Source organism: Pseudogymnoascus verrucosus (genome assembly GCF_001662655.1).
Source record: "Pseudogymnoascus verrucosus strain UAMH 10579 unplaced genomic scaffold scaffold_2, whole genome shotgun sequence".
NCBI lineage: Eukaryota > Fungi > Ascomycota > Leotiomycetes > Thelebolales > Thelebolaceae > Pseudogymnoascus > Pseudogymnoascus verrucosus.
In genome coordinates this window covers 40,147-54,929 of record NW_017263653.1, presented here as the reverse complement: position 1 = coordinate 54,929, position 14,783 = coordinate 40,147, and the positions used below count along the sequence as shown (strand labels likewise).

General features: G+C 54.4%; 4 protein-coding genes across 4 annotated transcripts; 3 read left to right on the top strand and 1 right to left on the bottom strand.

Moving 5' to 3' along the window:
- Positions 1 to 1,034: 1,034 nt before the first annotated feature.
- VE01_00644 (uncharacterized protein) lies at positions 1,035 to 4,784 on the top strand. The gene is made up of 3 exons (XM_059463289.1): positions 1,035 to 1,393; positions 1,521 to 1,667; positions 1,751 to 4,784. The coding sequence occupies exons 1-3, from the start codon at positions 1,380 to 1,382 to the stop codon at positions 3,972 to 3,974; spliced, it is 2,385 nt and encodes a 794-aa protein (XP_059320096.1). The 5' UTR covers positions 1,035 to 1,379; the 3' UTR covers positions 3,975 to 4,784.
- Positions 4,785 to 7,502: 2,718 nt separating this feature from the next.
- On the bottom strand, positions 7,503 to 10,366 carry VE01_00643 (uncharacterized protein). Its single transcript, XM_018270171.2, has 2 exons — positions 9,746 to 10,366; positions 7,503 to 9,691 (listed from the first exon to the last, which is right to left on the bottom strand). The coding sequence occupies exons 1-2, from the start codon at positions 9,954 to 9,956 to the stop codon at positions 7,701 to 7,703; spliced, it is 2,202 nt and encodes a 733-aa protein (XP_018134926.1). The 5' UTR covers positions 9,957 to 10,366; the 3' UTR covers positions 7,503 to 7,700.
- AIM24 (Altered inheritance of mitochondria protein 24, mitochondrial) lies at positions 10,219 to 11,906 on the top strand. The gene is made up of 3 exons (XM_018270170.2): positions 10,219 to 10,466; positions 10,516 to 10,634; positions 10,682 to 11,906. Exons 1-3 carry the CDS (start codon positions 10,295 to 10,297, stop codon positions 11,540 to 11,542), a joined length of 1,152 nt encoding a protein of 383 aa, XP_018134927.1. The 5' UTR covers positions 10,219 to 10,294; the 3' UTR covers positions 11,543 to 11,906.
- A 292-nt stretch (positions 11,907 to 12,198) lies between these two features.
- VE01_00641 (uncharacterized protein) lies at positions 12,199 to 14,702 on the top strand. The gene is made up of 3 exons (XM_018270169.2): positions 12,199 to 12,648; positions 12,707 to 13,953; positions 14,002 to 14,702. The coding sequence occupies exons 2-3, from the start codon at positions 12,923 to 12,925 to the stop codon at positions 14,426 to 14,428; spliced, it is 1,458 nt and encodes a 485-aa protein (XP_018134928.1). The 5' UTR covers positions 12,199 to 12,648; positions 12,707 to 12,922; the 3' UTR covers positions 14,429 to 14,702.
- Positions 14,703 to 14,783: the final 81 nt, after the last annotated feature.

Below are 14,783 nucleotides of genomic sequence, written 5' to 3'. Positions count from 1 at the left end.
GGCGGTTTAGGGCGAAGATGGGAGAAGTGGGATCGAGAAAAGTCGGAGGGATCGAGAATTAAGGGATGCAGAAATATTTGGGGATGGAGGAGGCACGTCCATCCGGGCTCCACACTAGGAGTACATACTACGACGGGAGGTATACACGTATAGACGGAGTACTATATCCGTAATATTTCCGTGGCCATAACCTACGCCCCTAAACTGCAAACCATCTCAGACATTAGACATTAGACATTAGACATTGGTAGCATTCCGCATGTAGTGTGCTGTATCTGACGTGTGTGTATGTTGAGCAGTTAGAAGAAGTCGCGGTATTGTAAGTAGTGGAGGACTCTAACAGTAAGACATAAAGATAGCCGAACAACCCCCCCACAGCTCGCTCTGCACATTCACTGGCCAATCGCTGTTTTTGAGGCCCTTTTGTACTCTGAAGTACTCTACTAGCAGCATAGGACCACTAACCCACCACTCAACACAACCACTAGCCACCGCTAAACACCCACTATCATCACTACCACTAACTACCACTAACTACCACTAACTACCACCACAACCACCACAGTAAATGCCTCGAACCATCATCCCCATCCACACACCCACCCACTATCCCTCCCCTCCCCGCTCCCCCTCCCATTCCCATCTCCCCTCCCCACTCCCCACTCCCCCCTTCCATCCCCTCCCATCCTTCCCCCCTCCCTTCCCCCAAAATGTTAGTCCCTCCGCGCTAAAAGCTACACTAACTATAGTACCTAAACTAGCTAACTGGGATTCACCTTACCCATATCCCTACCATATCCATAACCCATAAACCCATAACCCATAACCCATAGCCCATAACCCATAGCCCATACACCCCAATACCCATACTGGCTACTTACTACTTCACTACTGCTAATACCACCTTCATGCTCAAACTCTCTTATCCCATCATCTCACATACATACATCCTCTCACATCCTTCGAGAAACTCATCGAATAGAGCCTTTTACGCCGACGATCACCGCTCTCAACCACCCCCCCCTTCCCCCCCCCCACCACCCCAGTTCAATACATATACATAGCGTCACTGCTGGTATATAATTATCCTCATCTGCAGAAACCCCCGAAACTCATTTGAACTGAGACATATACCGAAGACCTTGCGAATCTTCTTATTCTCAAACCCACCATAATCACTGAGACTCTCTGTTCTTCAAGGAGCTTCCGCGTCTTAAACACTCACTCGTTTTACCTACTATTCTTCCGCTCGCTCGCTCACATCATTTCAAGTCTGCTCTTCTCTTCGCATTGGCCTTCTTCACACATGCACTTGACGACGACAGACGCTCGATCATAGGCGCCTTCCTACGACTCCTCACCTCGTCGGCTCCCTCCAGATGTTTCGTAATAGGTGAGCAAATGCGCCCAGATATCCCCCGTCCGAAGCAGATCCCCACCGTCGGCAAGCTGCACAGCTTGTGCCGCCACACGATCGCATTCTACGCAGTCATTTGAAACATTGCTAACATTTCGTCAAGAGTATCTTCCCAAAAGCCCGGCGACGAACTTTACGCCCACTTCAAGGCCAACTTCGGCAATGTCGTAGGTGCCACAACCGCCGGGACGGCGTCTGGACCCTCGAGTCTCGATGCCGTTGTCGATCCTTCAAACCTTATGGGAGAGTCGTAAGTATTTCCTTTCCCCGCCCCCGGCAAAATAAGAAGCGTAAAATGGCATTCGCGTGGGCAGCTGCTGAACTCCCATACAGACCAGGACGCACTCAAGCGGAGATGAAAGACCTAGACCCAACACCGAGAGCACAGAACGAGCCATGGCGCTTCACGCCCTCGCTCCTCGACCCGAACTCCTATGCCTTCTCGGCATTCGCGAACCAGATGCCCGCATACTATACCCCCGGCGCTAACGGAAATCCTCTATACCACAGCCAGGCTGGCGACCTGCATACACCCAGTATGGGCATTGGGATGGGCGTGGGAACGCCATTGTCAATGCAAACGGGCGAGGGAGGTGTAGTACATCCTGGACAGGTCTATTTCCAACAACCGTACCAGCAGCAGCAGGCTTTGCCTCCGCAGAGTTTTCAGAACAATTACACTGGATACCCCCCTACCACCGGCCAAGAGCAGCAGCAGCAGCAGTCGTATGCGCCGGCAGCATTCATGCACCACAATACGGGCTACGAGACAATGGACCAAGATGGCTCGCCGATGCAGGCCAACGGCAGACAGATGGAGGTTACTACAATGCAGCCGCCTATGATGACATACCAGCCACGGCAATTTGAGATAAATGCCGCTGCGCCGCTGCCATCATCAGCTGAGAAGTTCCGTTTTCATGTGGTGCTCAATGCGCCTACGGCTATGATTTCGAACACCGACGAGATTCCTATTACATACCTGAACAAGGGCCAGGCGTACTCAGTGTCAATCGTGGACACGCAACCAATGCTTCCCGTGCCAGTGGGCACCCGCTACCGCACGTTTGTGCGCATCTCGTTCGAGGACGAGCAGCAACGGCAGAGGCCCGCATCTTGCTGGCAGCTGTGGAAAGAGGGACGTGGCACCAACGAGGCCCACCAGCGCGGAGGAAAGCTGCAAGCTGTTGAGTACGTCGAGGCGACTCAGCAAGCCGACTCTGACGACAAGCGTACGCGTGTCGAGCTGGAATCGGCCTCGTTCGACGGGTTCTCTGTCGTCTGGACCCCCGGCGCAGCTGGACTGGCAGAATGCACCCTGGCAGTTCGCTTCAACTTCCTCTCCACAGATTTCAGCCACTCCAAAGGTGTCAAGGGAATCCCCGTTCGCTGCTGCGCCAAGACTGAAGTTCTGGACCAGGGCTCGCCACATGCCGTCCCCGGCTCCACTGAGGTGGCGTACTGCAAGGTCAAGCTGTTCCGCGACCACGGAGCGGAGCGCAAGCTATCCAATGACGTTCAGCATGTGAAGAAGACGATCGACAAACTCAAACAGCAAATCACCCAGGCCGAGGCTGGGATGAAGGACTTTGGGAAGCGCAAGCGCACTGGCTCAATTTCAAAGGCCACTGCGAGCCAGCGAGCTGGGAAGGTGCCAAAGCACAAGCGCACCTGGTCCATGTCCTCAGCTAGCTCGGCTGGCGGCCACATCCCCGTCGAGGAAGATCTTCATTACAAGCTGCAGCAGCAGCAGGACATGTTCACTAGCACCCGCCCAGTGAGTATCCTCTATCTGCGCGGCGCCGAACAAGACGACCCGGATCTCCACCCCGTCGCCCTCCCCGGAGAGCAATGGGACCTCACAAAGGTTGACTCGCGCGACACCGCCGCTTGGCAGCAACGCACCAGCGTCCGCAGCGCATCCACCGCCGGCACATCATCGCTAGTGTCCCCATCCCCCAGCTCGACCTCCCTGCACTCGCAAGCTATGCTCGGTTCCTCCGCCATCCCGGTAGCTGCGCAGTGGGGCGACTACCACGGCATTCTCGGCGCGGACGTCTCATCGAACCCACAGCACCTCGCCAGCCCCCCTGACCAGCTCACCAAGATCCCCAAGACAGATGATGCGGGGAGTCTCAGCGGCTGGATCGAGGCTCTTGGTGTCGACTCGTCGTACCGCCCACCAGCGGAGCCCGCAGGGAAGGCAGTCGCTTGCTTCTACGTCCAGTACCGTGATGCGTCACCTACGACGAAGAAGCCATACTATCGCGCCGTGTACCTTCCCAAACGCACGCTGAGCGATTTCCTCGCTGGAATCGGATCTAAATGGGGCCTCGACCCTACTACCATCCGGCGCTCACTGCGCGTCCTCCCTAGTGGCCTTGAGGTCGAGATGGATGACGAGGTGGTGCGCGAGATGCGCGAGGGACAGGATGTGGTGTTTGAGTTGAAGAACCTGGCAGCTGTCAAGCGCGAGTGGGAGATGACAATTGACGATGATGGTGCGGAGGGAGAGGAGACGGAGGCAGAGGGTTGCGAGATCCGCTTGTTGTTCTAAGGATGATACCCATGATCAACGAAGGCTGGTGTTGAGTGCCTCTGTCTGCGGCTTGTTGGAGTTACTAGGCGTTCACAACCTCCGGCGACAAACTCTCATCGATTCACAACCTATCACCCCACACACATCTTCGCGCATCACAAAAAGCCAGGATTTATGTATACTACATGCACGCGTAATCAACGCGCATATTTGGATTTCGCTCGCATCGGTCAAAAAAATTCCTACAATTACCCCATTTCATGCACATACACTTTTACCCTTACCGTCGAACACTCGACTCTACAGGCAACAAACATACACGCTTATTTCATTTTTTTTTTGGTTTACTTTTAGGCGGCAACCAAACGGCAACAATTTCGGGGGCATAGAAACAACCGGCTGCATGAAACGAACGAGCAACACGTATTACGCCTTTCCTTTTTTACTTCGTTTTTCTAAGAGGCGACGACAATAGGCAAAAAGGGGGCGGTTTTCTAGGGGCGGGGCAACAAGGAAGGAGGCGCGTTTGTGATTTGTTTTATTTGATCATTTCCTTTTATGGAGTTGGGGAAGGACGGCAGGCAAAGGTTGGGGAGTGAGGACGGCTTAGGACGATCGACTGTGGGTTTAGTTGCGACGGGTGAACCGAGAACCGGGGAGATTGGAGAAGAAGCGGCATACTATCGATGGAGCGGAGACTTCTAATGGGAGTGGCTGAAGCTGAATGCATGGATGCGGGTAGATGAAAATAAATAACCTAAGCCGCTAGTTTTACAGCGAGTTGAAATCGAGAAGATTGGTGATGCTTATCAACCATTCATTACTGCGTTACACTTTTGCCCGTCGTTTGTTCGTGAATTTCTCACTGTGAATCTTGCCCATCATGCCATGCAGCTATTCGCGACTCCCCATCCATCAGTGACAGGACCTACGTATTCGCACCCGAACGTCCGAGTACGACGTTGCTGGCGACAGATCAGTAATCCAGACCGATCCATAGGCCCCCTTCGGCCCCCACCGATGCGCCAAGACATCCATACAGAACAGCGGAGCGACAACTGCAGAGAGACAGATTAGCGTAGAGGACTGATCCAGCAGCACCTGCAGATAGCCGCAGAACCCGCCGAAGCCCCTACTGCGCGACGATGCTTCTGTGGGTAAGATGTAAGACCTACTAAGGCGCTAGAGGGCGGGCGAGACGGTGTATGTGTCTCTGGGTGGGAGGGTAGACGGGGACCACATGCCGTAAATGGCAACTGGTGGAAGCACTGTGGTGGAAGTAGTGTCAAGGAGACTGACCGCCGACCTCCCCGAGAGGGGAAGTTGCAGATAATAGTCTCTCACTGCACAATGGACGGTAACGGTACTGTGATAGTGGTAGTGGTGGTAGTACAGTGGGTGCGGGCACGGGCACGGGCACAAAAATCGATAGCTCACCCACCTACCACTTCCCCCCACTAGCCGAGAAAACTTTCCCATCCCCAAAATCCGATGCTTTACCAAAAGTCCATATGGTTAGCGAGCAAACATCCTAGCCTCGGTGTGGACATGTGGTTTCACGCGAAACAAACTTTGGCTCTCGGCGAGGTAGAGCACGGAGATTAGGAGGGGGACCCACCATCCAATCGCCGCAGCCGCCTTTTCTTCGCGAATCTGCTTACCATAGCAAACACCGCTGCCGGCGCCGCAGTGCGGGGTGTGCGCGCGTGGCGACTCCGTCGTGAGTGGATGGATGTCTCGGAAACCTTGCGTTCCGGGATGTGGAGCGGGGACGTGGGAGATGTGGAGGGGGTAGGAGGGGAGGGACGATTGTTTCGGTTTACGCTTTACAGGGTGTCGACGTGATGCGGCACGGACGCACGGGCTGGGTGTTACGATGATCCGGAGGGCTGGGGAGACGGGCTGGAGGACGAGTTGGGCGATTGGAGGCGGCATACGTGGTAATAGCCGCTGGCTGGCTGGGTACTAGTATGCACGCATGGACGTATGTGCGGTAATCGTACGGCTTATCATACGGCTTATCGTACGGGAGATGCGAGAGGGAGAGGGGGATTTACAGTGCAGCGAAGGCGTAGGGCGGTGGTGACAGTGCGCAGGACAGGACAGCGGCACGGCATAGGAACGGCAGAGAGCAGCGTATTAGGCACTGTAAATCCGCAAATCCGTGTGTACTGTAAATCCCCGCAATTCGCTTGCGGCACTCTCCGTAACTTCTGCGGTGCGTGCTGTAAAGCGGTGGAGACGCGCAGATACGAAGTACGGAGATAATATTCAGGGGGACAGGTTAGGGGAGGTGCGCTGGGTGCGACAGGAGGGGATTGCGTGACTGCAGATGGCGGTTTGACTGACTCCCTCTGTATGATTCTAGACCGGGCGGTGAGCGGCACTGGTGAGCGCCACGGGGGGAGACGGGGAATACGGGGAAAGTGGCCACCGTGTCGATGGGAATAGGGAGGGCACGTGTGCGAGAAGGGGGCGTATGATCGGCGACAACTACCGCCTAAGGGGGGATGCTGGGGGATTCTGGGGGACGGGATGAGATGGGATGGATGGGAGGGATGGCATGGGATGGCATGGGATGGGACGGACGGGACGGAGTTGCTGTGGCTGGTGTTGATGGGGGCAGTTATCTCTGCACAGTCGCCTCCTTTAGAGCATAATCTCGAGGAGGGGGTGTGCAGATATCCTACTGAGCCGCAGCAAATTATGCCCGAGAAGAGAGTAGGGCCGTGGCCGCCGGGGCCGCGTAGCGCGCTAATAGATAGGAGGAAAGGATATGCAGCGGGGTGGATAGACAGGGAAAGCTTGTTTGGCGCTGGGGCGGACAGCATACCGAGGGTGTGGTGGGAGATAGAGAGGCAGAAGAGGATGATTGGCATCAGAGGCAGGTGAGTGTGGCGAGGGGCGGGGAAGGCGAGGAGATCCCTTCGATATGAGGAAGTGTACGATGGATGAACGATAGGCCTCGCCGAATGGGGGCAATAGATATGGTGGAGAGGGCAAGCCACACGCTCCGCTTTCCTCCCTACCTTACCACAGTTACTAGCACTCACGACTCCACTTCAGTTGACACTCGACTGCTGTACCTCCAAGTACCTTCCCGTTCATACGCAATTTTAGGTTTTCGTGCATGTGCATCAGGTAGGGGCCACCGAGAGCTCATCGTTCCTGACCCTGGATGTGGCGAAAAGGGGTCCCCGCCCGCCTTACCAGCCACAAACAGGCCTCGGTGTGGCCGGTGCCAGTGTGTCATGACAGTGTTATTGGGCGGTTCGGGATCCACTCCAGTGGCTGGAACGGAGAGGGGGGATGCGGGCTCGGAACCAAAGGTCAATCCGCAAGCAATGCAGTTTTGGGATAGCTTCCGTGGGTTTTGGAGGAGGGAGTGACGTCAGTTTCGGTGTTTGGTTGTGGGCGGGAACGGGGATCGAATGGCAGAAAACATAGCCGTTGGGATTGGTGATTGAGTGGTAAGGCGGGATCGGGATGATACAGATCTCTAGAGACACGGGACGGGAGGGGAAGCGGAAAATGAGAATCACAAGAGCCAAATCGTCAATTGAACGGCCTAAAATCCAAACGTGTCTAACCAGACAAACAACGCCCCCAAGATAAACCCCTCCCCTTCCAATAACTCCTAGCACATGCAAATGCAAACGCCCCCTAATCCAAACGGCTCAAAAGACAAGCACGTATGGGAACAATCATCCCCAAACCGCGCACCGGGTATACACAACACCCCTTTCAAACACCAACAGCAACGCCCTCATACATCCTCTCCACCGTCTTCCCACCCATTCCGGGCACCCCAACCAGCTGCCCCAGACTCTCAATTCTACCCCCCTCTTCCTCAGCCTGCAAGTCCAGGAACTCCAGTAGATCCCTTGCCTTCTTCGCCCCGATCCCATTGAGCCCCTTAATCTGCCCAATGTCACGCGAGTTCACCGCGTCGAGGATGAAGCGCTTGCGTGGCGTGAGGGCCGCTGCTTCGTCACCGAAGGTGAAGACAAAAGGCTTTGGAGCTTTGGATTTGCGGACCTTAAGAGGCTTGTGGCTGAGGTTATCATCGTCGTCGTACGAGTCTTCATCGGCAACGATAGAGCCGCTGAAGTCATCATCGTCGTTATCAGGGCGCACCTTCATCTTGCGCTTCTTCGACGCTGGCGCCTCGGAGACAGCCTCGAAAGATGGCGCTGGGGTTGGAAGCTGCTGGATAGGTCTTGTAGCCAAATGTCCGCTCGTAGGTAGACTCTGGTGCTTCTGTGCCATCAGATGATGCTGCTCCTCTTCCTTCTTCGCCCTGATTCTTGCGCGTAGTGCCTCAATCTTCCTCTCCAGCTTCACCTGGCCTGGAAAATACGGCAACGCCATCTCATACATCTTCAACGCGCTGCTATCTTGGCCATGCTCTTTATGTTGCTTTGCCATTAACAGGAACCTTAGCCCCTCATTCCGTGCATCCTCTGCTGCCCCATTACTCTCCTCAATCTTGCGCTCCAGCGCGTCCAGGCGGCGCTGTACCTCATCACTCACCGCAGCGGGGATGGGTGCAGGCGCCGTCTGCGCAGCGCGCGAAGCTAGGATTTCGGAAACCTTGCGCTCGACCATCTCTTCAATTTTGGCGGTTGACAGCTCAGGAGCAGGTGCTCGACTGGATAAAGCTGGACGCGCGGTTCTTGAAGGACGGGCGCCGTCTGACAAGCGCTTAGAGTTCGTCCGTGTGACAGTCGTAGCTGGCTTTGTAGGCTTGGTACGATCCGAGTAGACTGAGAAAGCCTTCATCGGTTTGTCTCCTGCCTTCGTGGTAGCAGCAGCTGGCGCTATGTTCGTATTGTGTGCGTTTGCCAGAGGGCGCAACGGCTGTCGGTTGATCGTCGATCCTGAGAGACTGGACATCGATTTCGGATGTTGTTTGAAAACCACTTCATTCTCAATCTCGCGGACCTCGATCCTCTTGGCCCTGGAACTAACGTTCAAGCTGCTCAGCGTATCGAGATGATAGCTTCGAAGCGGAGCCAGATTCAGGACCATGATAGTTATGCCACTGTTCTGACCTAACGACAAGATCCTAGTCATCTTCGACTCTCTGTATGGGACTCTCTTGTCCCCTCTGCTGATAGCATCAATGCACTGGCTCAGGACGAACAAGCTCTTGTTGATGCTAGCAGACTCCACCATCCTCTCCTTCCCGTTTTCAGTGCGGCGGTTATCCTCTGATCCAGCCAAGTCAATGGCTGAAGCAGTGCTTATCCTCGATTCGTCACCCGTTGTCTGAATAACCTTCACCATCAAGATTGCATGGCTACGCGAACTCTGCGCGTTTAGCTTCGTGCCAGCTGTACTGCGATTGTTGTTCGCCTCGATGTATAGACCCTCGAAGTCCTTCAAGTCATTGCATTCACGCTCTGACAGGCCAACCACGATTGTCTTCCCATCCTTTTCGCGCAATGGCAGTCCAGCCGGCAAGCGCTTATCTGGCGACTCAAGCAGGTCGAAGACCTTGTCATTATAGATTTCGTAGTAAGACAGCGACACGGAGACCGAGGTCTCACCCCCGGAATCCTTGACCACCTTTCGCCCACGTCTATATATTCCGCTGAGCAGCCTGGGGATGACACCACGCTCCGAGAGCTTCAAGCCACCACGCATTGTGTGCGTCTTCCCCGTCCCCGTAACTCCGTATGCGAATATCGTGACATCGAGTCCCTGGAATAGGGCTTTGAGATGTGGAGAAACTGTCTGCGGTTAAAAAACCGGTCATAGAGCAAATTCATACATCAATGACCTACCTTCGTTCGTGAAGAGCTCCTCCTGGCTCGTGCTCTGGTCGTAGACGCCATTGAACGCGAAGCTGAACTCCTCCGCCTCGTTCCTTGGGTTCGGTATGCGGACAATGTTCATCGGCTTCCCATCTTCGCTGGCTTCCGCTCGCACAATCGTATCCTTCTCGAGCTCCTTGCCCAGAGTGGGCCGTATCCTGGCAACAACACGCACAGACATTATCAATATAGGCAGCTTTCGCAATGCAGTAAGGACAGTAAAAAGGTGTCGTTTAAATTAAAGAAGCAAAAGAACCTCCCTCCCCGTGCTGCTGGTTGCCGAGTGTCGAAGAATTGGGCGAGTTGTCGTTAACGCAATTGAAGCAAGTAGCGGTGGAAGCGCGAAGGGGAAGGGCAAACACCAGTAGCTGGTTGACGGGGTGACGGAGCTCCCATTTATTGCCGCCCCCCACCGCCTATCTGGCGATCCGACCCGACCATTCCCAAAAGTTGGCGAAAGTTGGAGAGCACGAGCATCCAGCCGAATTGCGACGCAGCATTTGACAGGAGCATATCAGTATGCGCGGGCATACATCACTAGCAGGAGCTGCGAGGCACTGCCGACCAGCCCGCCGCCTTGCGCCTCATATCCAACGCCGAGCGATTCAGATCACTGCGGCTCCGACGTCAGACACGCCAATTACTGGAGAAGACCCGTTCAGCAGCCCGAGCGAGTCGTCAAGCACAGCAGGTAGGATGTGCTCCAATATTCACGTCGTATTATTACTAATGTTAGACAGATGCGCGCTTTGAGGTCATCGGCGCGCCATATTCCCTTCTCTCGGTTTCATTATCAGCATCGCAACGCCTATACACAAGGCGGGGCACCTTAGTTGGCGTCAGTGGGAAGGTTGAAAATGTACGTGTAAACATGCAGCAGTTACATAACGAAGCTAACAATCAAAGGCACAATCGACCCTCTCCCTGCTGGAGCCGTTCCGACGAGCCGCACTAGGCATCCCATTTCTTTACCAGCGCATCACGTCAACGAGCCCGATCACAGCTCTCATCTCTACGAAATCCCCAATCACATCACTAGTTGTCGTGCACCTCAATGGCACCGTCGACTGGATGGTTACACAGCGGAACGCGCTTCTTGCATGGACCGGCCACACCCTCTCCGTCACACCCCGCGCAAACACGTCAATGAACATCGCGCATTGGGGCAACTCACAGATCCGCGGCCGCGGCCTCGTTGCCTTCTCCGGCTCGGGCCAGATCTACCAGGTCACGCTCAAAGCAGGGGAGGAATACGTCGCGCATCCCGGCAACGTGGTGGCATACACCATGAGCGAGCACCCGCCGCTACCCTACCGCTTCAAGTCGTCCAACTTCCGCTTTCAGGTCCCCGACCTCGGATTTACCCGCCTTCTACAGAACGTCAAGTTCTTCCGCGTTATGTCCGAGACGAAGACGTGGCGCACTGTGGCGAACCTCGCGTACACTCTGAGGACGTCGGCGCGCAGGACTATCTGGGGCGACCGACTGTTTTTGCAGTTCCACGGCCCGACGACGCTATTATTGTCGTCGAGGGCGTCGCGGATTAGCGATGTGATGACGACGAGGGATGTCAATGAGGTGGCGGATAGTCCGGCAGGGTCGGTGCAAGATGCGGTGACGTTGGCGAGGGAGCCGCTGGTTGAGGCGGAGGTGGCGCCGCTGCCAAAGGTGGATGCACCTACGGGATTCCACGTTGCCAGCGTCGGCAAGGACGGAAAGGTTAAGTTTGGAGAGGCAGCGAGCAGCGCCGACGATGTCAAGAGATAGAGGAATGTGGGTAGTAGGGAAGTGTATTACTGGTTATTGCGCGGGGGTTAAAAAGGGGGATATATTGTACGATCAGTGACACAGTAGTAGAACTAGTACTGTGGTATGAGTCTAGTATGAGTCTATAGTACGTTGGTAATCTTTGCTCATGCAAGGTCGCGGCACCTCTGCCGTATTTACATGGGAAACCGTCTAAATCCGACCCGATGCCTGTCGCTGCATGATGTCGTAATACGTGGTGAACGTGGTGAACGTGGTGAAGGCGTGCGCGTAATATGGAGTAATTTTGTCCGTGGTTACTCTATCTATAAAAATGCTAAACAATAATACAATAATAAAGATAGTATACGCAGAAAAATATACCGCACGCAAAAAAAAATACTATATGCAGAGAAAGATACTATACGTACACGAAACGACTACACTCTACACAGATGATGATGCTTTACATAATAGTCGTGTTATTAACTCCTTTCAATGACTTTCCTATTTCTCCATATACGGATTCATATCGTAGATTTATAAGCTGCAGGAGGAGTCAAGCCTTCTGACAGGCCCCTTTGGTCGGACTCGGTGTTCGGCAGTAAGCCGTAAGAGCGAAGGATTGCAGCGAACCCAGAGCGAAAGCCGAATGTGCTCGCTTCCCAGGGGTCATCCCCCACGAACTCCACGTTGGCGTCCCTTAGACACCGTCGTACACCACGCTCATTCGCCGCCGCCAGCTTCAAACACTCCCCACTGCAGATCCATGCTGCGCTACTCCCTACCCGGCGCTCACATACCTTAACTCCTTACTGAGACCGAGCTCGTCCACTCGTAAGGCCGTCCGACTCGGTCTTTTCTCAGAGTACAGCCAGTGCTTTTACGCCAACCCAACAAGGTGTGCCGCCGCGGTGCTATGGCCGCTCTATTCCCAGGGTTCCCAGGGTACAATGGCAGGGAGCTGGGCCAATTTGGGGTAAAGAGCTAGGACCTTTGTGTTGATGAGGGGGTTCAAAATCTCACCATGTCCATGGCCGCCGCCATAAAATCTTCATGCCCTGCAGCCCCCCTCCCTCCTACCGATTCTAGAGTTGGACCTAGAATACGTAGATGAACTGCAAGAGGTGAACTACTGACAAATCCACTCTTAAAGCCTAAAATATACCGCTGACCGTGACTCAGACCGGCGGAGTTTCCACGGACGATCGGTCAAGCTCGGAGTTTCCGTGTTAAACGCACATAAGCACATAGCACATGCGGAGTATATATACTCATCGCAACGGCATCATCTGAGCCTCACCACCTCAGCCTCAACTTCTTTGCCTTGCTTCAACATCAGAGCCTCGTCGCTTGCTCTACCCCGACGGCATAACTGACGATCTTGTGCCTCAAGCAACAATGGCAGCACATACCGACACAGCACCTTCGACTTCGTCGTCGTCCATGAAGGAAAACGACAAGGCCATCGAGGCTGGAGATCTTGGGCCAGTATATAATGGATCTGTCACTGGCACCGATGCCGTCGCACGGGTTCAGTCTAAGAGCGGGCCCATCGACACAGACGCTGCGACAATTCACTCGAACGCAGACCTCGAGAAGAATGCGCGCGCCCTATCACACAACCCTCTACCACCCGGGGGACCCAATCCGGCAAACTTCCCCGATGGCGGCCGCGCCGCATGGCTCGTCGTCCTCGGCGCATGGTGCGCCATGTTCTGCAGTTTCGGGTGGATAAACTGTATTGGTATCTTCCAGGACTACTACCAGGGGCATCAGCTGAAGGAATACACACCGAGTACCATCGCATGGATCCCTTCGATGGAGGTATTCCTAATGTTCGCCGGGGGCCCCCTCTTCGGATATATTTTTGACTGCTACGGACCTCGTTACCTCCTCTTCTTCGGCTCCGTCTGCCACGTCTTTGGCCTGATGATGGTCTCGCTGTCGTCAGAGTACTACCAGTTCTTCCTCTCGCAGGGTGTGTGCAGCGCCATCGGAGCCTCCGCTATCTTCTACCCTGCCATGAACGTTCTCCCAACTTGGTTTCTGCGCAACCGTGCTGCAGCATTCGGAATCGCGGCGTCTGGCTCCTCGCTCGGCGGCGTCGTTCTCCCAATTATGGTCACGCAGCTGATTCCGAAGGTGGGCTTTGCCTGGACCATGCGCATCACTGCTTTCGTTTTCCTCGGCATGCTCATCGTTGCCAACCTCACCATCAGGTCGCACATCAAGCCGATCAAGAGGGAGAGGTCGATTATGGACTTCGTTAGACCCCTGAGCGAACCAGCTTACTTGCTGCTCTGTCTCGGCTGTTTCTTCTTCTTCTTCGGCACTTTCATTCCCTTCAACTTCATCATTCTCCAGGGAATCCACTACGGGATGTCTCCCAGCCTCGCTGTGTACCTCATCCCCATCGTCAACGCAGTCAGGTAAGCTTCCCCATCCCTCTCCATTTAATACCTACTAACCCCACCCAGCATCTTCGGCCGCATCATCCCCGGCATCTTCGCCGACCGCTACGGCCGCTTCAACGCCCTAATCGCCACCTCCGCCCTCTCCTCGATCCTCGTCCTAGCGCTCTGGCTGCCCTCCCGGGGCGCCATCCCCATCATCCTCTTCGGCGCCTTCTACGGCTTCTCCTCTGGCGCATTCGTCTCCATCTCCCCCTCGTGCGTCGCGCAGATTTCGGATGTCCGCGAGATCGGCGTCCGCATGGGCACGCTGTACTTCATCATCTCCTTGGCGGGGTTGACGGGGAACCCGATCGCGGGAGCTCTGTTGACGCGCATGGAGGGAGAGTACACGGGCGTGCAGGTGTTTTGCGGTGTCGCTATGGTGATTGGGACGACGCTGTTTGTTGCGAGTCGCTGGATTCAGACGGGGTTCAAGATGAAGATTATTTGAACGCTGAGATACCCATATAGTTTTTGGTGCTGCTGGGCATATACCTCCGTCGATTGGCGATGGATTTTTTTTGGTTATATATATTGGTATCGCATGGTTTCGGGATAGACATGGATGGATGGCTGGTATATTTTATAATAAAATTGGGGCGGGTAAGATAGGCGTGGTTATTTAGATGTGCGCTGTATATATACCACTTTGCTGGACATAATCAACTCAAATCAATTTTTTTATATTACTTCATGCATCATATAAAAGCTGTCTAAAATATCCGATTAAATTCTATTCTATATAATATACTTTGAGAACTAATATATCTTACTTCAAACACTCTACCAGCACCATCTATCTAACT